Source organism: Eumetopias jubatus, unplaced genomic scaffold (assembly GCF_037043125.1).
Source record: "Eumetopias jubatus isolate StellerSeaLion01/CBP00866 unplaced genomic scaffold, mEumJub1_p1.0 scaffold_11, whole genome shotgun sequence".
Lineage (NCBI taxonomy): Eukaryota > Metazoa > Chordata > Mammalia > Carnivora > Otariidae > Eumetopias > Eumetopias jubatus.
The window spans coordinates 44,061,360-44,084,164 of NW_028274817.1; the positions used below are offsets into that span (position 1 = coordinate 44,061,360).

Here is a 22,805-nt window from a genome sequence, read left to right on the forward strand (position 1 = left end):
TAATATGACAATACACACGTATGTACATATCGATACATACATACATACAACAGTGGTCTCAGATTAAAGGTGTACCTTAGATTTACCTGGAAAGCTTGTTAAAAATGGCGATTCTGGAGCGCCCATTTGTGGGTCTGGAGGATAAAAGTCAGATGTTTTATATTCTCAAAAGCTCTCCTCCCAAGATGTTTTTATGCAGCTGGTGGACTCACACTCCTTGAAAAACAGGACATACATTCTTAAAATGATATCAGATATTGAATTATGAGTATGATCCTTCCTTGCTCATTGGATGGGAACAACAATAAAAAAGTGAAGACTAGAGATCTTGAGTCCAGGTAGCTAGGAGAGGAAGGGTAGTATTAAAAAATAAAGACTAGGGTGAAAGTGGAAGATTGCTTTTTAAACTGCTTTATTAATTTCACATTATGAAAGGAATACTTTTTCCTAAAACTGAGTGAAATTGTCCTACTGGACAGAAAATTTTACACTGAGACAAAACAATATTTAATTACAAACTGGTAAGTGGAAACACCAAAAGGTTTACAGAAAAAGTAAATCACAAAACTACAAGCTTGTAGAGCAGAGGTCACATTATTGACCTCGGAGAAAACCTTAGGATTCAAGGTATAAGGCAAAAGTCATAATGATTATCAGGTTCAGGAGTTTGGAAGCGCTTATGATGCCTCATTTGCTGCTCTTTAGTCTTTCTCCTGACTTCCATCATCTGCCCTACAAACTTTTCCTCATTATCTCCCACTTCATTGTGATCAATGCGCTTGCTGGGTATGGCCCACCGAAAATTGGGGACAAGTCGTCTCATTCGCCCCAGCCTGACATTTCTTCCATGCTTCTGGCCTTCACCCCCTCTCGAATTGCGTGATTCCTCTTCATTCTGCACGGGGACCTGTTCTTCTCCTTCCTTTTCCTGCTGGGCATTTTCCATGTTGACATTTTTCACCGCTTGTTTCTGTTTGGACGCCATTGCTCCTAGAGGTGAGAGACCAGAAAAAGGGCTATTTTCTTAGTGGGACGATCAGCACCGAGGACAGAGGCCCTACTACGCACCTTTCAAAATTCAGAGCCCTGGATTTCAAAGGCTTTTTTAAAATTTTACTCTCCCACTGGAGAGGCTCCCTACGCTCTTCAGGGGGCTCCGGGTCCGAGCCCTCTCCCCCTCCCGCCCCGCCCAAAGCCCACCATTTTCCCTGCCTATCCCTGCCCAGGCCACTGCAGGCATCAAGATGGAGGACGGGCTGGCGGGGGGTGGGGGGGGTGGGGGGGGTGGGGGGGTGGGGGGGTGGGGGGGTGGGGGGGTGGGGGGGTGGGGGGGTGGGGGGGGTGGGGGGGAATTTGGGGTCTCAGGGCTTTCCATACGTTCCCTTCGGCCCCCACGGTCCCCCGCACCGACCTGGGCCTATCCTTGCAGTCTCCTCCTCCTCCCGATTCTCGCCGAAGAGTGAGCCGCCGCGACACTTAAACCTGCACACCTGCAGAGGGCCGGGGTGGGGGCAGCGGGGGCTGCTGCAGCCGAGCGCTCCACGCCGACCCGACGCTACCCAGCCCCTCCCGGAACCCCCACGGCCGCCTCGCCCCCACACTCAGCCGCCCCAGACCCCGAGCTGACCACCATTTTCTACACCAAGAAGGACGGGGGCGGGGCGGGGGGTGCAACAGGCAGGTGTTTCCGAAGGGTCATCGCCTCGCCGCGGTCCAGCCCTCCGCCTAGCATTTTCTGAGGCCAAACGCGGGCTGCGGTGGGGCGGGAGGGCTGCGGTCCTTGCGCCGCTTCGCCGCGGGGCACCCGGCCCCCCGGCAGGGCTCCGCGGGCCGCGTGGGCTCTCCCACACCAAGCCCAGGGAACGCTCCCCCTCCTCCCGGTCCCTTACCTGCTTCCCCTCCGCCTCCGACTCTTTGGGGCCGCCTCTGGCCCGCACGCCCTCAGGGACACCGGGAGCAGGCACCGAGAAGCAAGCGAGTGAAGGCCGGCTCTGACGCTGGAGCGAGGGCGCGAGTCCCCGTTGGCGGGTCACGTGAGGCCTTCGTCACCGCGAGCGGCACCGCCCCCATCCCGCGCGGGCAGAAGCCCGCGCGGGGGCGCACAGCCGGTTGACCAGCACAGCTCCCCACGGCTGCCGCGTCCTTAACAGCACCAGCCTGGACTCCGTGGCTCTCCCTTCTTTGTATATCGCTGGGCCTTTCTCTGCGGCTGGGGAAGGGCGATATCTTCTCAGGGACCTGTTGGCCATTCCTAGTTCTTCTCTGGGGCCTTGCCTCTTCCTCTCCTTTGCTCCCGGGATACATCCCTACCCCCTCCATGACGCCGGCGCAAAATTTAAGGGGGTGCAGAAAAACCTCAGTAGTGAAGATAATCGTATTTTAATGCAATGTTTAAAAAAAACAAAATTAATGCAAGAACATCTATGAGCAAGATGTCACAACCACCCTGCTCCCAACCTGTGGTCCTCCTGGCTACCAATGCTCACCATATTCTCTGTACCAAAATGTGTATGTGGAGTGGGGGGGCAAGAAAGGAGGTGGAATTTTTTCGAATTCTTAATACCTTTTTGTTTTGTTCCTTTTTCGATTAGAATTGTGTTCTCTTTGTAGTTTACATTAACTTTATTTTAACTTTTGTTATGGAAAATTTCAAACATATGCAAAAATAAAATAGTATAATGAAAGCCACTGTACTCATCACCTAGCTCCAACGTTTAACTCATTGCCAGTGTTATTTCATGTATATTCTTGCCCACTTCCTGCTCTTAGAAATTATTTTTGAAGCAAATCCCATTCTTAATATAATTTTGTGAGTATTTCGAAGTACATGTCTATAAGGACTCTCATATATTTATACATTTATATAATTTATATATATAATATATGTATATTTATATCACAATAACATTTTCACACCTAACAGTTAATAATTCCTTAATACTGTTTTATGTCCAACCCGTGTTCAAATTCTCAAATCTGTCATCTTTTTTTTTTTAATAGTTTGTTTGGATCAGGTTCTAAATAAAACCTAATATGTATTGCTGCTTTCAGGATACTTTTTTTGTCTTGGCTTTGACAATTCGACTATAATGTGTCTTGGTGAGTGTATTCTGCAAGTTCATATCTGATGAACTTTTCTATTGAATTTTTAATTTCAGCTACTGTACTTTTCAGCTCCAGAATTTTGTTAGTTCCTTTTAATAATTTCTTCCTGTTTACTCATTTTCCCTATTTGGTGAGACATTATTCTCCTGGTTTATTTTACTTCTTTGTCCATGGTTTCCTTTAACTCTTTGAGCATATTAAAGACATTTGACTTAAAATCTTTCCCTAGTAAGTTCAGCTTCCTCAGGGACAGTTTCTACTAATTTTGTTTTTGCTGTGAATAGGCCATACTTTCTTTGCATGTTTTATAATTTTTTGCTGTTGAAACTGAACCTTTTGAATATTATAATGTGGCATCTCTGGGAATCATATTCTTCCCTCTCCTCAGGATTTGTTGCTGGTTGTTGTGGGCTGCTGTTTGTTGAGTGACCTTTTGTGAAGTCTGTATTTTTTTATCATGTGTACCACTAAAGTCTGTTGCCTTAGCTTAGTGATCAGCTGGTGTTTTGACAGTTACTTTAAGTACCTGGAGCCAGTAAAAGAAAAAAAAAAAAGAAGAAACACTCTCAGTCTTTGCAAATTGGTCTGTGCTGGGGAACTCATTCACTGCTTATCCAGACCATTTTCAACTCTGCATTAGTTTTCACTTCCTACTTGCACAAAGTCTGAAGGCCAGCCAGAGGTGAAAGGCCTCCTCAGGCCTTGGAAGCACTTGCATCCCATCCTGGGTATATGTGTGGTCTTCTCAATCTCCCTGTATATTGGGGAACTTTTAAAATCTCTTATTCTCCTATGTATCTCCTTTTCCAGCCTCTTCCTCCCAGCTTTCTCATTCTATTTATTGTTTGTCCTCAGTACTGCCCTTTGCCCCAACCTGCTAGGTCTAATACCCAGGTCTTTAAATGCTTTTGGCAAAAGCCACTCCACTCCTGGGAAGGCTCTGAGGCAAAATATAGAGAAACCTTGTGCCCTCCGTGAGAAGGACCTGACAGATGGTAGAGACCCATAGACACAGTTCTTTGAGAATAAGGTCCATAATGTTTCTTCTGGTACTAGCAACCTTCATTAACCGATCTAGAGTGTTGGGGATGGTGGGCTGGCAATTTAAAATCCCATGTCACTCTCTTACTGCAATTCAGGAGCTTTTCTCTTCAACTAGTTCTCCTCTCATTGTAAGTTCTTATTAGATTCCAGAGTCCTGCAAAAGTTGATTCTGACCATTTTTGGCATGGAAACTTTGAGTTCCCTACTCTGCCATTTTTCGTGATGTCTTCTCTCTCTTTATATTTTTAAATTCTCTACAATGTAATGGCAGTATACAATTACTTTAAAAAATTATCCCCTTTAAGGGGCACCTGGGTGGCTCAGTTGGTTAAATGTCCAACTCTTGGTTTCAGCTCAGGTCATTATCTCATTGGTTGTGGGATCAAGCCCATGTCTGGCTCTGTGCTCAGTGGGGAGTCTGCTTGAAGATTCTCTTCCTTTGCCCCTTCCCCCACTCATGCACTTACTGAAGACTCTTATGTTGGGAGCTCCTTGGTTCTCATTTTTGGCCACCTTCCCCTTTCATGCCATGATCTCTCCTTAAAGCAGCCATCTCATCTATACCTATATCTTCAATCTCCACCCAGCCATATGATTCTTGCATTTTCCTCTCTAGTTCAGTCTCTGATCTAAATATCTTGCTACATTCTTAACATCCCCACTGGGGTACACAAAGATATAGAGAAATCAAGATGGCCCATTATGTTCCCTCCAAAAAAGATCCATTATGTGTTGCCCATTCCAGCTAACATTATTACCTATCACATAGATGATCAGGCGAGTCATCTGAGAATCCCACTGACACTTCCCTTTTATACTCCCGCTGCCCAATTTTCATATCTTTCATGAGTTCATCTCTTTGTTCATTCATTAATATGTTCATTCATCTGGTAGAGAGAGGAATATTGCTGTATCAGGGGAGAAGGGGAATAATTACACAATCACAGTCCTAGAGTGGGTGATCATTGCAGTGAAAAGGGGCCACCTCAGTAAGATTTGTCACATGAGAGAAAGTAAGGACCATAGTTTCTGATGTGGGTAATTTGGTAGGTTTGGTGGTGGGAACATACAGGCAATCTCTTCTGTGATAGCATCTACTTTTCCAAAGAAACAAGAAGCCAAAAGAGCAGTTGAGAATGTTGAGGTGTGAGACAGTGTTGAAGGTTTGTGCAGGTGTTGTGTCATAGTGGTCTCAGATATTGAGAAAGTATATTGACTATGAAAATATATTAAGATTACTAGCCAAGTCTGAGTACTGCTCCCTATCCTGCATTAGCTTCGCTTCAACCTTAACTCTCACAGCTCTCCTACGTTTTCCACCAGGCTCCAGCCACACTGGCTTTTTTTCCTCCTTTTTGGGAACAAGTCATGCTTACTCCCACTTCAGAGTTTGCTGTTCCCTAGTCTAACGTCAAAAGATTTTTACACACACACATCTCTTTCTTGTCATCCAGTTCTCAGATGAAAAGTCACATGCATAGCACGGCCTTCTCGTGATAAAGCATGGCACAACTCCAGGGATCATCATGCATATTGTAATCTAAGTACATGATGGTCTTTGAAATTGTTAAACTGGATCGCCTTGGACATCCTTCACTGCTCTCTCCATAAATGTAATTTTCTATCCCATTTCCCTTTTTTATTTTCTTCGTGGCACTCTTCACCCACTGAAATTACATTGGTTATTGTTAACTTTATGTGTATCCAAAAGAGAAAGTAAGTCCCCTAATGGGAAGGGCCTTTCCTCTCTTGTTGCCTAGCAGCCAACCTGGCAAGCAAAGAGTAAACACTCAATAAATAAGTGCTGCATGTATGGATCGTTAACTACCAAATACACCAAATCAGAAATAGGTACTTAAAGTTGAATGGCAAAACCATTGATGTTGGAATCAGGGATCACAATATGAAAAATATTTAAAGAAACCTTGGACGTGATCTATTCAGCAGTTTTTAAACAATAGTAAACATCAGAATCTACCAGGGAAATTGTTCAAAGTACAGATTCCTGATTCTCAAACCCCAGGGAAAAGATTCAGTAGGTCTGGGGTAAGGTCTCAGAAGTTGCAATTTTAACAAGATCCAGGTGACTCTAATAAAGGTGGCCTGCAGCTCATGCTTAGACCAACACATACCTTTAAAAATGGTGTTTTCCTAGGGAAAATTGCTTCTATACCATTAATCTGTTATCTATCATGCAGAGTTCTGATCTCTTCAATTTGACTGCTGGAGTATTTAGTGGGAAACCAATCATCTAGGACCTCAGATTGCTTTTCCAGGTGGGATCTCATTTAACTTTTGATAAACAGTTGGGGTCCATTGGATCCAATTTTTGTTTTTGAACTTTTCAAACTATTTGTAAGGATTGCTATTTTATGATTTCTACTCTTTCTTAGAAGTCTTCCAAAGAACAAGGAGAAAATTTATCTTACTTTTAAATAGAATAAGCCCATATTATCTTGCACATACCACATGGGAGAATTGGGCCCTTTTATAAAATTGACACTGACATGTGGGATCTCATTGATTTTGTTTTTTCTATATCTTAAAACACTTTGCTAGTCATCATCCTAAAAATTATTTCATTATTAGTTAATTATTCCTAGCTCTACTAAAAAGACTAAAAAAATAAAAGAAAAAAGCAAGAATGATGGGATAGCTTACATCAGGAATGAAGCTATACTAAAATAAATAATACCACATCACCATTTAGTTTTTTACTGCACTGCCCAAAGTATTACACCATCTTTCAAAAAGATATAGAAGAAGTGAAGAGACTCCATCTTTGCATTTACATAATCCGGCTTTCGCTGAACACTAATGAGAATTTTTTTTCATTTTTCTTCCCACACTGGCAAAGAAAAGTAAATTGACAGAGGAATTCATTTTACGATTAGATCAGAAGACAGAAGTACAGTGACAACAATACTCTAGATGCCATTATTGATAGTGAAATTGATATCTCAAACTATGAGTATTCAAATGATGATATCTTAAATGAATTTTTTCAAACCCCCAAATCAAGTAGTGAATAGCATACTTCTAAGGACCAAAATGATAAATGACGTTCTCAGTTTGTCACTTGTCATACAATATGTTACAACAAGAAGCAAGAACATCCCAATTTGCTCAAAGGACATTAGACAATTTTCTGTCATCTTTTATGATATTATATATCTAATATATGTCCAGTATTTAAGCAATAAGTTTTCTAAGTGAACAAATGTTGAATTCAAGTAAGAAGAAGGAAATAGATCATGTAGAAATGAAAAAAAAAAGTCATTGGACTGGTCATTCTAATCGGTGTTTATCAATCTAAAAATGAAAATATCTTGCAATTATGGAGCAAAGAAGATGGCTATCCTCCCTTCAACAAAATTATGAGCTGTCAGTGTTTTGAAAAGTTTTCTGTTTTGATGCTATATGTACAAGAAGAACTAGAAATAAGACAAGGCAGAACTTATTGGGGATACAAGTGAGCAAGAAGAGAGAAATCAATACCTACAGATGGATATATTACAGGTTCAGGCATGAGAATTGATAGGGAGTGAGCTGTATTCAAAGGATGATGCCCTTTTTGAGTATACATACTTTCAAAGCTAGGAAAATGAGGAATGCAATTTTGGTTTGATATATTTAAATTCTTGTTAAATTTTCTGATTTAGTTGTCCTTCATTATCTATTTTTACTTCTGTGAATTATTCATAAAGTCACTTAATAAAAACAGCAAATGGGTCTTTTGTACACAGAAGGTGATGATGATTTGGTTCTGGTATTCTAAGGGTTAACATCCTAAATACTCCTGAGTGGTTGGGAGAACTTAGTATTTTTATCTTGTTTAATGGATGAGGCTGGTATAAGGGAAGTTGTGGAGTTATTCTTAGAAAATATATTGTAAGCCCTAAGGAGTAATTGTGGAAACAGCTGAAACGTCAGCAGCGTTCCTGTTCTCGGGCTGTTGAACGCAATGGTCCGATAAGAGTAGGATCCCACGATCCCCAGGGGCAGGGCATAAGTTAGGAGCTATGAAAGAATGTAACCCTCAGTTCCCCCTTTCTACACCTAGCAACTGCTAGCCCAAATATCCTGCTCTTCCCTTATCCCATGACTGACTCCCTGTGTGCCTACGTGCAGGGGAGAATGCAAGCCTGCTTCAAGATATTCGCCATCCTTTTGTACTCCTTTCCCACACTTTGGGGCATCTGTCCTTGCTTTTCTGATAAAGAAAAAATAAATAAAAACTATGTGCAGGATTCAGCTGCTGCTGCTCTCCCTTGCAGAGGCAGCCCTACAGGGCCGCTCAGATTGGTGTCTGAGAACTTCATTTCCATGCGCAGTGACAGAAGTGACCTCTCCAAAGTGCCTTCATGATAGGACCTCCTGACTCTCATTTCAATGTTCTGTTTAGCTAAGCCAAGACACCTTCTGTGTCTCGAGACTGAAGTTCGCAAACTTTTCTCATGTTACTCTAGAAGTCAAAATAAGAGAACTGAAAAGCTTATGAAATAGAAGAGTAGGTGAAGATTTTCTTCCCCCGAGACTAAACAGGAGGATGATTCAACTAAATGGAAATGATGTAATGACGTTCTTTCTTCAGGGGTCTCTCAGGCAGCCAATCCTATCATAATAAATTGGCATAGAAACTCATGTGGGCATGTAATGACTTTGTGTGTTTATCCCTTTATGCTGTTACATTTTCAAGTATTCCTTCTGGTGGTCAAAATTTCATTTCCTGTCCGGGATACCTCTTTTTTTTTAAGATTTTTATTTATTTATTTGACAGAGAGATAGAGAGCACAAGTAGGCAGAGTAGCAGACAGAGGGAGAGGGAGAAACAGGCTTTCCATTGAGCAGGGAGCCAGACGTGGAACTTGATCCCAGGACCCTGGGATCATGACGTGAGCATGATGCTTAACCAACTGAGCCACCCAGGCACCCCCAGGATACCTCTTTTAAAGAATGGAAGAGGCACCGTGGGATGGGAATGGGCAACTCGTGAAGTTTTTCACCAGGTTCCTAACACTGGTGCTTTAAAAATGCGGAAGGCTCAGAGTCAGACCAGTTAAATATCATTCCCAGGGTTCACAGTTAGTAGAAGGCTGAGGAGATCTCACCAAGAGTTGTTTAACACCAGGGACCATAATCACACCACTCTCCCACCAGGACCTCCTCTTTAGATGGTGGCCTTGCAAGGATGAGGGATGAATGAGTTTATACTTTCTGGGTGGGGGGGGGTTCATGTTGGGTGGTACAGTTTAATAGGGGATTTGTACTAATATTTATCTTCCTCCAACTGAAGATTTCTGATAGGTACACAGGATTGGAGCTCCCGTGGGAAGTCTGAGATGAAGATATAGATTGGAGTTTGCGTCCCTCAATCCCATTAGGTGCATAAAAGATGCATGGTGGCCACACAGTACTTTGCTTTTTCTGGGCCTCATTACCTGTTGTGCAAATTGAAGTTGCTGGGAGGATGTAACTGTGAAAATCCCTTTCTGCTCTGTTTTCATGAAGGCTAAAGATGGCCACTTAGATTTGGGATCCTGCAAAGTGAGTCAGAATTCCTCATCAGTCACCCCCATCACTCCATGCAGGCTGCATTCCAGCCATATCAGACTGTCTCCTGACTGTGTACCTCAAGCACACTGGGTACATTTTCATTTCCATGCCTTTATACAGCCAGGAATGTCCAAATATGCATTCCATTTCCTTTCACAAGCCTACTCCTTCTGTAAGAATTAGCTGAAATTCCACCTCCTCTGATGATTTTGACTGGCATTGCCTGACACAGAATATTTGCTCAAGAAGCGCATGCCAAAATAAATAAATAAATAAATAAATAAGGCCATTTACCAATGAAGTTTAATATCTTGAATGCATAAAGAGCAGTAAATCTCAGGAAAGATGGTTAATTATAACAGTAATTAGGAAAATGGAGTTGAAAACAACAAAGAGTAGTATTTCACAACGATCAACTAGCAAGACTTATCTTAGAATTCTCTAAATACCAAACAAAGTTCTGTTTTTTTTGTTATGAGTATGATGCATAAATGAGAATTTTCATCTACCACTGGTGGCAATTTAAAAAGGTAGAAACAGAAAAGTTTAGGGGCACAATTTTATAATTTCAAGTAGAACGTCTTCATATCCTAAGACTCAGACATTTCATGATTAGACACATAACACTTGGAAATGTGTGTGTGTGTATGTGTGTGTATACAGAGAGAGAGAGAGAGATCTAAAATTTCCATCAAGAAGAAATAAGATAGGGACGCCTGGTGGCTCAGTTGGTTGGGCTTCTGCCTTTGGCTCAGGTCATGATCTCTGGGTCTTGGAATGGAGCCCCAAGTCAGGGTCCCTGCTCAGTGGAGAATCTGCTTCTCCCTCTCCCTCTGCCCTGCTCCCATCCCCTGCTTGGGCTCTCTCTGTGTCTCTATCTCAAATAAATAAATAAAACCTTTAAAAAGAGAACAAATAAGATAAAAGTATACACTTATACAAGTGACTACTATACTCTGGACAGCAATATGCAAAAGAATGAAAGTGGACTTCCCCACTCCACATATGTAAATGAAAAACAAGACAAATCTTCGGTAATTGGCTCCTTTATCATCATGTAATACCTCTTTTTATCCCTGATAATTTTCCTTGCTCTGAAGTCCTCTTTGTTTGAAGTTAATATGGCTATTTTAGCTTTCTTTTGATTATTGTTGGCATGATATATCTTTCTCTAACCCATCACTTTTTTTGGTTGGGGGGGAGAGGGGTAGAGGGAGAGGGAGAGAAAGAATCTCTTCATTTCTGTTACAGTTTTTCTTTCTTATTTCTATCATTTTCTTTTTGAAGAGTTTTTATTTAAATTTCAGTGAGTTAGCATACAGTGTAATATTAGTTTCAGGTGTACGATATAGTGATTCAACAATTCCATACAATACTCAGTGTTCATCACAACAAGTACACTCCTTAATTCCCATCACCTATTTAACCCACCCCTCATCCACTTCCCCTCTGGTAACCATCTGTTTGTTCTCTATAATTAAGAGTCTGTTTCTCGGTTTGCCCCCCCCCCCCCGCCCTTTTCTCTTTGCTCATTTGTTTTGCTTCTTAAATTCCACATATGAGTGAAATCATATGGTATTTGTCTTTTTCTGACTGACTTATTTCGCTTAGCGGAATACTCTCTAGCTCCATCCACGTCATTGCAAATGGCAAGATTTCATTCTTTTTGATGGCTGAGTAATATATCATTGTATGTATGTGTATGTATGTGTGTATATATATATATATATACCACATCTTCTTTATCCATTCATCAGTCAATGCATACTTGGGCTCTTTCCATAGCTTGACTATTGTAGATAATACTGCTATAAACATCAGGGTGCATGTATCGCTTTGAATTAGTATTTTTGTATTCTTTGAGTAAATACCTAGTAGTGCAATTGCTGGATCACAGGGTAGTTCTATTTCTAACTTTTTGAGGGACCTCCATACTGTCTTCCAGAGGGGCTGCACCAGTTTGCATTCCCACCAACAGTGTAAGAGTGTTCCCCTTTCTCCACATCCTCACCAACACTTGTTATTTCCTGTGTTGTTGATTCTGGTCATTCTGACAGGTGTGAGGTGATATCTCGTTGGAGTTTTGATTTGTATTTCCCTGATGATGAGTGATATTGAGTACCTTTTCATGTGTCTGTTGGTCATCTGGATGTCTTCTTTGGAAAATGTCTATTCATGTCTCCTTTCCATTTTTTCATCGGACTGTTTTTTGGGTGTTGAGTTGTATAAGTTCTTTATATCTTTTGGATGCCAACCCTGTATCAGATATATCATTTACAAATATCTTCTCTCATTCTGTAGGTTGCCTTTTGGTTTTGTTGATTATTTCCTTTGCCATGCAGAAATTTTTATTTTGATGAAGTTCCAATAGTTTATTTTTGCTTTTGTTTCACTTGCCTCAGGAGACATATCCAGAAAGAAGTTGTTATGGCCAGTGTCAATGAGGTTACTGCCTGTCTTCTCCTCTGGGATTTTTATGGTTTCAGGTCTCACATATAGGTCTTTAATCCATTTTCAATTTGTTTTAGTGTATGGTGTAAGAAAGCGGTCCACTTTCATTCTTTTGCATATTGTTTTCCAGTTTTCCCAGTACCATTTTTTGAAAAGACTGTCTTTTTCCCATTGGATATTCTATTTTTAAAAGATTTTATTTATTTATTTATTTGAGAGAGAGAGAGAGAGAAAAAGAGAGGCCACAAGTGGGGGAAGGGGCAAAAGGAGAGGGAGAAGGAGGCTCCCTGCTGAGCAGGAGTCTGATACTTGGCTCCATCCCAGGACCCCAGGATCATGATCTGAGTAGAAGGCAGATGCTTAACTGACTGAGCCACGCAGATGCCCCTCCCATTGGATATTCTTTCCTGCTTTGTCAAAGATTAATTGACCTTATAGTTGTGGGTTCATTTCTGGATTTTCTACTCTGTTCCTTTCTATCATTTCTTTTTGATTCCTTCTTAGAGTTTTTAATCTCTCTGTTTACATTACCCATCTGTCTTGCATGTTGTCCACTTTTTCCTAATGGAAAGTCCTTAGCATATTAATCATACTTATTTTAAATTCCCAATATGATAATTCCAACATCCCTGCTATATCTGAGTCTGATTCTGAAGCCTGCTCAGTCTTTCCAAACTGTGTTTCTGTATTTTATTATGACTTGTACTTTGTTGAAAGCTAGACATGATGTTCTGGATAAATGGAGCTGTGGTAAATAAGCCTTTAGTGAGAGGTTTTATGTTTATCTGGATAGGCTTAGGCTGTGTTTATTGTTTGCTGTTCCTGTAGTTTTCAGAGGCTAAAATTGCCACAAACATCTTTGTTTTTGTCTCCCCTATTGTGTTTGGGTTTCCCTAGAGACTTCTCTTAAATAAAATCTAAGACGTGCAATTCTTTCAGTTGTATTCCCCTATAATCATACAAGAGCCTTATTGAGGTAGTGGTAAGAGGTGAGGTGAAGCTAAGCATTCTTTAGTTCTCTGATTTGGTCAGAGTTTAGTGAAGCTGTGATCCTGGGCTGTGACCTTCACAAGTGCTTCTCAGTTTTTCCCTGTTAGGTGAGATGGGAAGGCCAGAGGTGGCTGGAGTTTAGAATTTTCCTTCCTTCACATGAAAGACTAGAGGGTATTTCCTTGCCTGCATGTCAAATACTAAAGGTGGCTGGAGCTGGGTATTTCCTTTCCCTCATGTCAGTTAAGTTCCAGTAAAACCATAACAGACTCTGGTAAAATAGTTTCCTTTGAGGGCAGGATTTGTTAAGAAGAATACAGTGCTCTGAATACATTTCAAAATGGCTGCTTTTTCTCTTCCTCTGCCAGAAGTGTGAGGACAGTTTTCTCTAATCTTCACTGTGAGAACTTGGTAGAGCACCTGTAGGTAAAACTCATGAAAGTTTTGGGGGCCCTTCCTAGGATTGGGCACTCCTTGAGTTGTTCATTCTCAGACTTGCCCACACTGAGCTTTTATCAATTTGTCAATTAAAGTTTATGCTTTCCTTTGTCTGTACTGGTTCTAGCAGTGGTTTTGCTCCTGGGTTCTGCTCTGGTGAGCTCTAATCCACTATATCTGTCTGTATGTTTCTCCAAACTTTGTGGACAGTTGTTTGTCTTGTGACCTCAATTGTCTGATTGATCTAAGAAGAGTTGTTGATTTTCAGTTTGTTCAGCTCTTTTCTTGTTGTGAGAACTGAACTGACAACTTCCAAACTCTTTATGTGCCGGACTGGAACTCAAAGAATATACATTTTGGCTTACACTAATAAGCCAAAAGGAGAGATCTTGACGGTTTTTAGAGTTTTAACACAGGTGCAAATGCAACCTTTGCAGGTAGGATGCTTTATTATAGTACCTGAATGCTGGGCCAATGTCTGTGGGTGAGGAGGTCTCCAATAAGAACCAATTGTGCAAACATAGTTCAGTTGTGATGTCAGTCAAATGCTACTAAATCAGATCTCTGCTTCATCCACTAAGAAGACAATTAAAATATTGTGGGGACATGATACAGGGTTTCCCCACCTCCCAGAACCCCATATATTATATAAGGTGGACTGGTCCAAGCATGCTGTCTGGTGGTTACACACCTCACTCAAAGCAAACTTGGGGTCTCTTTTCCAAAATGGCTCCTGCAATGAGTTATTCAGTTTTCCTGGGTCTCTCCCATGTATACAGGAGTTATACATGCTATTAAACTTCTGTTTGTTTTTCTCCTATTAATCTGTCTTAAAAGAAAAGAAACAAAATGGGTCCTGAAAAAAGTGAGTCATAGTCAGAGAAGGTAATTGAGTGGATACTTTTGCAAGTCCTGTGTCTTTGACCCAAGTGAGCTCTACTAAAGTTCAGAGAGGAGAGGTATCCTTTTCAAGGCTCCACAGTTTGGGAACAGGCATTACAGGGATTGTGGTACTGATTTTTCTTACCCTCTGCTACCACACTGCCTTCCCTGCAGATAGTCGCCTTCCAGGGCTCAGAGTACAGTGTGTGTCAACTTATTTGATGTGGGAACAGTGGTAGAATCTTGGTTTAAGAGGACAGGTACACCAAGTAGGCAGTTGAATGGGTAATTTGGGGGCTGAACACAGAGGTGTGAAAATGGAGTATTGATGCAGGTTGCCAGTGCCTGGCATGTAAAGGTTGCTCAAAAATAAGTAGTGGAAGGATAAATGAATGAAATGTTGATTCTGGAATGATCTGTCTCTGACATTGATCATACATCTTTCCAACCTTTCCCTAAGTGTATGAGATGGAGGCTCATTTCATACTGCCTGTTTTAGAAACTGCTTTGTAAAAGTTATTTTTTAAATTTTTTTTTTTTTGCTTTGACAATGTAAACTATGGACTTTGGGTGATAATGGGTGTATCAGTGTAGGTTCATTGATTGTAACAAATGTAACCTTCTGAGGCAAAATGTTGATAGTGGGGGGATTGTGGAAGTATGGGAACAAGGGGGATATGGGAACTCTCTGTGCTTTCTGCTCAATTTTACCTTGAACTTGAAACTGTTCTACAAAATAAAGCCTACTTAAACAAACAAAAATGTTTATTGCTTTGATTTTCTCTCCTTGCTAAAAAGATATGCTGGAGAAAACTTAGAAAGTAGAGGTCTTTCACCGCCTAGCGACAAGAACTGGAACCTCACAGTTGACAACAGATTAGGAGGGGATGAGGAAAGGACCAGGGGTTTCTCAAATCCACCAGATAGACCCTTCTAGATGTGAAGTGTGGCACAAGATCCTGAGCCTCGTGACAGCTATCTGATCAGCAACATCTGGGATGATGCTATACGTGGTTTCTAATCTGCCTTTTTCCACTCCAATTCACAATTAGTTGTAGAGATATTTTCACATAAGTAAGTCTCTCTACAGCAATTCTGCAAATACATTTAAGAGCAGATTCCCAACTCCCATTTTAAAATATCATTTTTCATATAATTACATAAGTGGTAAATCCTGGTTGTAAGGCAAATTCAAACAACATGGAAAAATGTAACTTCTATTTTTCCCCACAGCCCTGGTGATATCCATTTCTGTAGTTGGGTGTATGTTTGACCAAATATATTTAGGTGAATATTATATCAATGTCAATATACCATGAATTATTAACATAATATCATTTTATTAATATATAAACATCAATATTGATATAATTTATATTAATATATTAATACTAGTACTAATACCTAAATTATACATTTGACGAGACTTATTTTTATTTATTTATTTTTAAACATTTATTTATTTATTTGAGAGAGAGAAAGAGACAGAAAGAGAGCAAGTGCATGCGTGTGCGTGTGCACACACAAGTAGGGGGAGAGACAGAGGGAGAGGAAGAGAATCTCAAGCAGACTCCCCGCTGAGTGAGGAGCCAGACACAGGGCTTGATTTCATGACCCATGAGATCATGACCTGAGCTGAAATCAAGAGTCAGAGTCTCAACCGACTGAGCACCCAGGCTCCCCTATTTGAAGAGATTTAAAGCAAGATCTTTTGGAGATCATTCTTCATGCCCAGCTCTTTGAAAATACTGAATGGAGTGTTTGCTCATTGTCCTGGCAATGCAGAAGAGTCAGAAAAACTAAAGGCTGAATGTTCCTCAACTTCATCTGAACTGCTAGGCCTTGAATCCTCTGTTTTCATTACTAGGCCATCCCTTTGCAACATTAATATTAACTGGCTTATGTCTTTCCTAATAAGTAGACAAACATACCAAATATCCCCTACAAATCAGTTCCCCTAAGCTCCACCCTCTCCTCTTTCTTCTAATTTTCACAAACAACAAATAAAGGGGGGAATATATTCACTCTACTTTCCAATCTCACTATCATTCCTCAACGCCCCCTTGTTTACTGCGTCTCCATTCTGCCAAATCTGCTTTCAAGGAGGTTACCAATGGCAACATTGTTATAAAACCAAAAGGGGTTCCTTTCAGGCTTCATCTATAGTGTAAGCCCATATTTATTTTTATTGTTTCTGATGAAAACAATAAATGCTCTTTGTTTCTGTTGTTGTTGCTGAAAAAAATTGCACACTTGCAGAAAAGTCATTGGTATAAAACAAGGAATCCCCCCCCACCCACCTGGACCATATGAGAATAAGTTGCCAACGCTTTGCCCCATAGCTCCTAAATACTTCAGTGTGTATGTCTTACAGATAAGAATATTCTCCTATAGAACCATCAAAATCAGGAAATTGTCATTAATAATATTTACCACAAGCTAATCTTCAGACCCTGTCCAAGTTTTGCCAATTGTCCTAATAATGTCCTTCATAGCAAAAGGATCCAGGACAGAATCTTGTACTGTATACAGTTGTCATGTCTCTTTGGTTCTCTAGAGTCTAAAAAAATTCCTCAGTTTTACCTTGACTTTAATGACTTTGACATTTTTGAAGACTATTGGCCAGTTATTTTGTAACCTGCATCTTGATTTGGGTATGTCTGATGTTTGCTAATGTTTTTATGTAGTGATATTATAGAAATGATGCTGTGTTTTGCTCATTGCATCCCAGCAGACAATGTGTAAGTTGGATTTTTCAATGTTAGATATTGTACTTGGATCACTTGACTAGTGTTGTCTCCCAACTTTTCTCACTGTAAAAATACTCCCTCTGCAATCAATAAGAATCTGATTTGTGTACAAATACCCTGTTCCTCATCAAGCTTTACATTTATTTAAATTATTTATTTAAATTTATTTATTAAATTTATTTATTTAAATTTGTTTATTAAATATATTTATATCATGGACTCATATTTTCCTGTGTGATTGAATTGGCTATAATATATCCTACCATTATGTGTTTTGATGCTCAAAAGTGTTCTTCTTCAGGCTGTTTTTTGGTGTCCTTTGGATATACTCTCAATCTTCTTTGAGCACTTCCTTATTATCTGGCACAAGATATCCCAGAGTCATTTTGTATTTTCCCTGTCTCAGACCTGGAATTAAATATTTCTTTTTTCTTTTTCTTTTTTTTAAAAGATTTTATTTATTTATTTGACAGAGAGACACAGCGAGAGAGAGAGAGAGACCACAAGCAGGGGGAGTGGGAGAGGGAGAAGCAGGCTTCCTGCGGAGCAGGGAGCCCGATGCAGGGCTCCATACCAGGACCCTGGGATCATGACCTGAGCCGAAGGCAGACGCCTAATGACTGAGCCACCCTGGAATTAAACATTTCTTCAAGAAGCCCTGGTTCATTTTAGTGAACAAAAGTATTTAGAGCAAGATAAGCACTAGGTGGGCCCAACTACTATTGGAGTGTTGCTGCTTCCAGGTTCTCTGAGTGGAGAGAGTTAGGGGACACACATACACTCATACACACATTTTTCACATGTACATTTTTTCCAAGTCTCTTTAAACATCTTGGAAATTATTGGTTCTCACTCATAATTCTAACTTCAACACTACTGGGTTCACTCCAATTTTCCCCATTTTCATAATTATAACTCCCTTCCCCAACAATGGGGAACCTGGATCCCATTTTCCTTAATAACTTTACTTGCTTGACCAATCCTTCTTTATGCAATCACAAGCAACCGGAAGTAGATAATTTCACATTGTAGACACCACCCCTTCACCTATACTGAAGGCCTCCTCACCTGAATCACGCACTTATACCCTGAATAGACCACTGCTGTTACCCCCCACACCATGAAGTCACCCTCTTCAAATTTCCTGGGCTCTGAGAATCCAGGCCAGCCTGCTCCCTTGCATGGAGGCCCTCCTCTTTTTTCCTCTTGGGCTCTGAGCAGTGGTGACTGACCATTGCAGTTTTCCTGAAAATTATCTGTGTTAGTGCTGAAATCCTTACATTCTGGGAAATCCCTCCTCAGAATGTGAAAAGTTATGTTTTTGGCAATGTGTGCAGAAGACAAAGGTACAAAATAAAGTGGCAAAAAAATTAGGGAATGAAAGGAACATTGTTTTTAGTGTCAAATGGATGAGGCATAGATCATCCATTTTCCATAGACCCTGCAGCTAGTTTTTCTCCACTGCTGATGTTGGAAATTGTATTTTGTGGTTCATGATAATGGATCATCCACTGTTGCAGCACACCAAGTGCTTCTTAAATGTACATTTTAATAGTGAGCAATAACATTGGTCTTTCACTTGGTTGGTAGATTAACTATCATGCTTTTTATCAAAATAGTACTATTTAATTGTTAACATTGTTAATATGGTGACTTTGTTTTCTAAGAATTCAGTTAATGAAAATGGGAACAATCAAAATACCAATGGCAGCATGACCCAGACATTACCAAAAAAGAAGACTAAATGACTGCTATTTTAATGACAGATGGAAGAACATATAAAACTGGTCTAAGAAGGTAAACACAAAAACAGAACATCCTGCAAAATATGCAGAAAAGAATTTGGAATACAGCATGGTGGAGAAGGTGATATGAAAGTACATACAGAGACTGAATCTTATAATTACAGAATGAGACAGTCAAGGTTTTCTAAATCAGTCTTTTTTTGCATTCCATTAAAAGATAACATTCTCAGTCAGAAACAATGACAGCCGAATTAGCGTGGATATACTGAACAAATGGACTTGCATTATCTTACAGTTCTCTCAATAGCTCTGTGAAAGCAAGTAAATTATATTTTATGATCTAGAGGATATAACTAAAATGTCCTGTGGATGAACAAAAGGGAAAATTTTGATAAATTTGATAACAAGTGTGAAGGGCTTGTGTAGAACCAATTCTGTTAGATCTTACAATCATGCTGTCTACAGTTATTAAGTGATGCCTCAAATCTTGACCAAAAAACAAACAAAATCTTACTATAGAGAATAAACTAATGGTAACCAGAGGGGAGGGGGGGTGGGAAATGGGTAAAATACGTGATGGGGGATTAAGGAGGGCACTTGTGGTGATGAGCACTGGGTGATGTATGGAAATGTTGAATCTCTATATTGTACACCTAAAACTATTATAACTCTGTAGGTTAACTGTACTGGAATTTAAAATTAAACTAAAAAATGGGCAGAAGACATGAACAGACATTTCTTCAAAGAAGACATCCAGATGGCCAACAGACACATGAAAAGATGCTTATCATCACTTATCATCAGGGAAATGCAAATGAAAACTACGATGAGACATCACCTCACAGCTGTCAGAATGGCTAAAATCAACAACACAAGAAATAACAGGGGTTGAGAACGTGGAGAAAAAGGAACACCTGTGCACTGTTGGTGGGAATGCAAACTGGTACAGACACTGTGGAAAACAGTATGGAGTTTTCTCAAAAAGTTAAAAATAGAACTACCTTGTGATCCAGCAACTGCTCTACTGGGTATTTACCCAAAGAATACAAGAACACTAATTCAAAGTGATACATGCACCCCTATGTTTATAACAACATTATTTACAATTTACAATTATTTACAATAGCCAAGATATGGAAAGAGTACAAGTGTCCATCGATAGATGAATGGATAAAGAAGAAGTGATTATATATAATGGAGGGTTACCAGAGGGGAGGAGAGTGGGGGCATTGGTTAAATAGGTAATGGAGCACAGGGTGATGTATGGAAGTGTTGAATTACTATATTGTACACCTGAAACTAATATAATCCTATGTTAAAAAATAAAATTAAATAAACATTTAAAAACAGCAAATTCCATTAGTTCTTAGGTATTTTGGTTTGGAAAAATGGAGATTGAACTAGCCTTTCTTATTTCTATGAAGATTTAAATGCAACCACAGAAAAGATAAAGCAAAGGATTTTTTATATCTTCTCTAAATTCAAACTAGATTTCATTCACCTATGTGCACTTTTGGAAGATAGTACAAATGTAAATTTTGGTAAATTGCACTCAGTCCATAAACTTCTTACCAAATAAAAAGATCTTACCTGTTAAATACGGTGTACTAGTTGCACACAACAGTGGTACAAAGAGGGGTGATTTACTTACCCGTGACATTGAGATTTTCATAATGAAAGTTCTGGTCACTTTTCAGTTTCCTCAAAGCAAGCAGTAGCTCTCAATGAGATTTTTGACTGTATGAAAATAGGAGATAGCTTCCTTAAGCATATGCGTATGAGATGGCCATCACTGTTGCTGGCCATAGAAAATACATTTAAATGTTGGCCAGACATAAAATCCTATTTTCAAACTGCAATAGAAGAAGAATGTCTTGGTGAGTCTGGATGGCTCAGTTGGTTAAGCGTCTGCCTTCTGCTCAGGTCATTAACCCAGGGTCCTGGGATTGAGTCTCGCATTGGGCTCCTTGCTCAGTGGGGAGCCTGCTTCTCCCTCTCCCTCTGCCTGTCACTCCCTGTGCTTGTGCTCTGTGTGTGTGTGTGTGTGAGAGAGAGAGAGAGAGAGAGAAATGAATAAATAAAAATCTTTAAATTAAAAAAAGAATGTCTTTCTGTAATTGGGAGATATACTGAAAATATGAATGGAGAAAAGGATTAGACTAAAATAGAAATTCATATGCTGTTTCTCCTAAATTGTTCTGATGATCTTGGAAGAGGCCACAAGGAACGGAGAAAAGGATAAACTGACTGCACCTGAGTTGTTCAATGTTATGTGTGACTTGTGACAATTCACACAGAAGAAAAAAAATTTTTCTTTTGGAAATAAGACTTTCAGAACCACCCCCAACACTGTTACCAGAAAAGGTCAGTCAAGTTAAACAGAACTTTCTCAGTTTTGTTACTAAAACTATTTATTTGGAATCCAATTTAAATTCCGCAAGATAATCAGATAATCCCTGTGCTTTAAAACCATTTTCCTGGTAGGGATTACTTAGTGCTGGGCCTTGTAGATTTGATTTATTCTTCTGCTGGACTGGAGGCCTCTGCCGCAACCATGTTACACCAGATCCTCGGTCAGACCAAGAAACATCAGAGCTTGATCCCCCTCTTTGTAATAATAATTACCACAGCTGTTGCTCTACTGGGTATTTACTGGGCAGGAGTTACTGGAACACCACTGTATGTCTTGCGCCTGGCATTGTTCAATCCAGATGTCAGTTGGGATAAGAAGAATAACCCAGAACCTTGGAACAAACTGGGTCCCAATGATTAATACAAGTTCTACTCAGTGAATGTAGATTACAGCAAAGTGAAGAAAGAAGGTCCAGACTTCTAAATGAAATGTTTCACTATAAAGCTGCTTGGAATGAAGGTCTTCCAGAAGACATCCACACAATTTTCCACTTATCCAGGAAATATTTCCCCTCTAAATGTACGAAATCATGTTGGTGTATTGTGTTGGGGTTTACGATGATTAATAAATATCTGAAACTTGAAAAAAAATAAAACCATTTTCCCTGAGAAGGAGAGATTTAACTTATGATGACAGTGAATGTGATTTGCAGTGTTTAAAAATAATGGATATTTTAGAAATAGCCTGTATGAGTAATTTATAGATGAAAAGGACCTTACTGACAAACAGCTGGTCTACCAAAACAATTCTGTGATATAAAACGGACAGACATTTTTAGAGAGCTGGAAATAAATTCCTACATTTCTAAAAACCCTCTGTTGCTAGTAAGTAAAATCCCCAAAATTAAATGATCAAATGATTTTTCAGGAAGAACATTTAGCTTGATGTTATAACATTATACTGACATGAGGAGTTAGTCTAATGTGGCTTGATAAGAACAGAGCTGCAAGGCAAAGTGGATTTTATGTTTGACTTGTATTTAGCTTTTAAAATAGTTTTATTGAAATATAATTCTACATACCAAAATATTCTTTTTTTGTGTGTTAACTTTATTAAAGTATAAACATCAGAGTGCTTTTCAGAATATTCAGAGTCATGCAACCATTACAACTATCTAATTTTAGAACATTTTCATCACCCTATGTAGAAACCCTTTAATGATCTCTATTCCCCTCCTTCCCCCAGCCCCTGGAAACCACTAACCCAATGTCTTTAGAGAGTTGCCTATTCTGGATATTTCATATAAATGGAATCATGAAATATGTGATGTTTTATGACAGGACACTTAGCATGATGTTTACAAGTTTCATCCTTGTAGCATGTATCAGTACTTTAATCCTTTTTATTGCCAATTAATACTCCATTGTATGGCTATATTACATTTTGTTTATCCATTCACAAGTTGATGGAAATTTGGGTAGTTTCTACTTT

The 22,805-nt window shown here is 39.8% G+C and overlaps 1 protein-coding gene and 1 pseudogene across 2 annotated transcripts; one reads left to right on the forward strand and one right to left on the reverse strand.

Annotated features, from left to right (window-relative positions):
* Window positions 1-395: 395 nt before the first annotated feature.
* Window positions 396-2,007, reverse strand: BEX4 (brain expressed X-linked 4). Of its 2 annotated transcripts, XM_028095976.2 has the most exons (3): window positions 1,890-2,007; window positions 1,412-1,490; window positions 396-990 (listed from the first exon to the last, which is right to left on the reverse strand). In XM_028095976.2, the coding sequence occupies exon 3, from the start codon at window positions 983-985 to the stop codon at window positions 623-625; it is 363 nt and encodes a 120-aa protein (XP_027951777.1). In that variant the 5' UTR covers window positions 986-990; window positions 1,412-1,490; window positions 1,890-2,007; the 3' UTR covers window positions 396-622. The 2 variants fall into 2 exon arrangements, with proteins under 2 accessions (XP_027951777.1, XP_027951778.1); XM_028095977.1 differs by lacking the exon at window positions 1,412-1,490.
* Window positions 2,008-21,515: 19,508 nt separating this feature from the next.
* LOC114202675 (cytochrome c oxidase subunit FA4 pseudogene) lies at window positions 21,516-21,797 on the forward strand (annotated as a pseudogene).
* The last annotated feature ends 1,008 nt before the right edge of the window (window positions 21,798-22,805 follow it).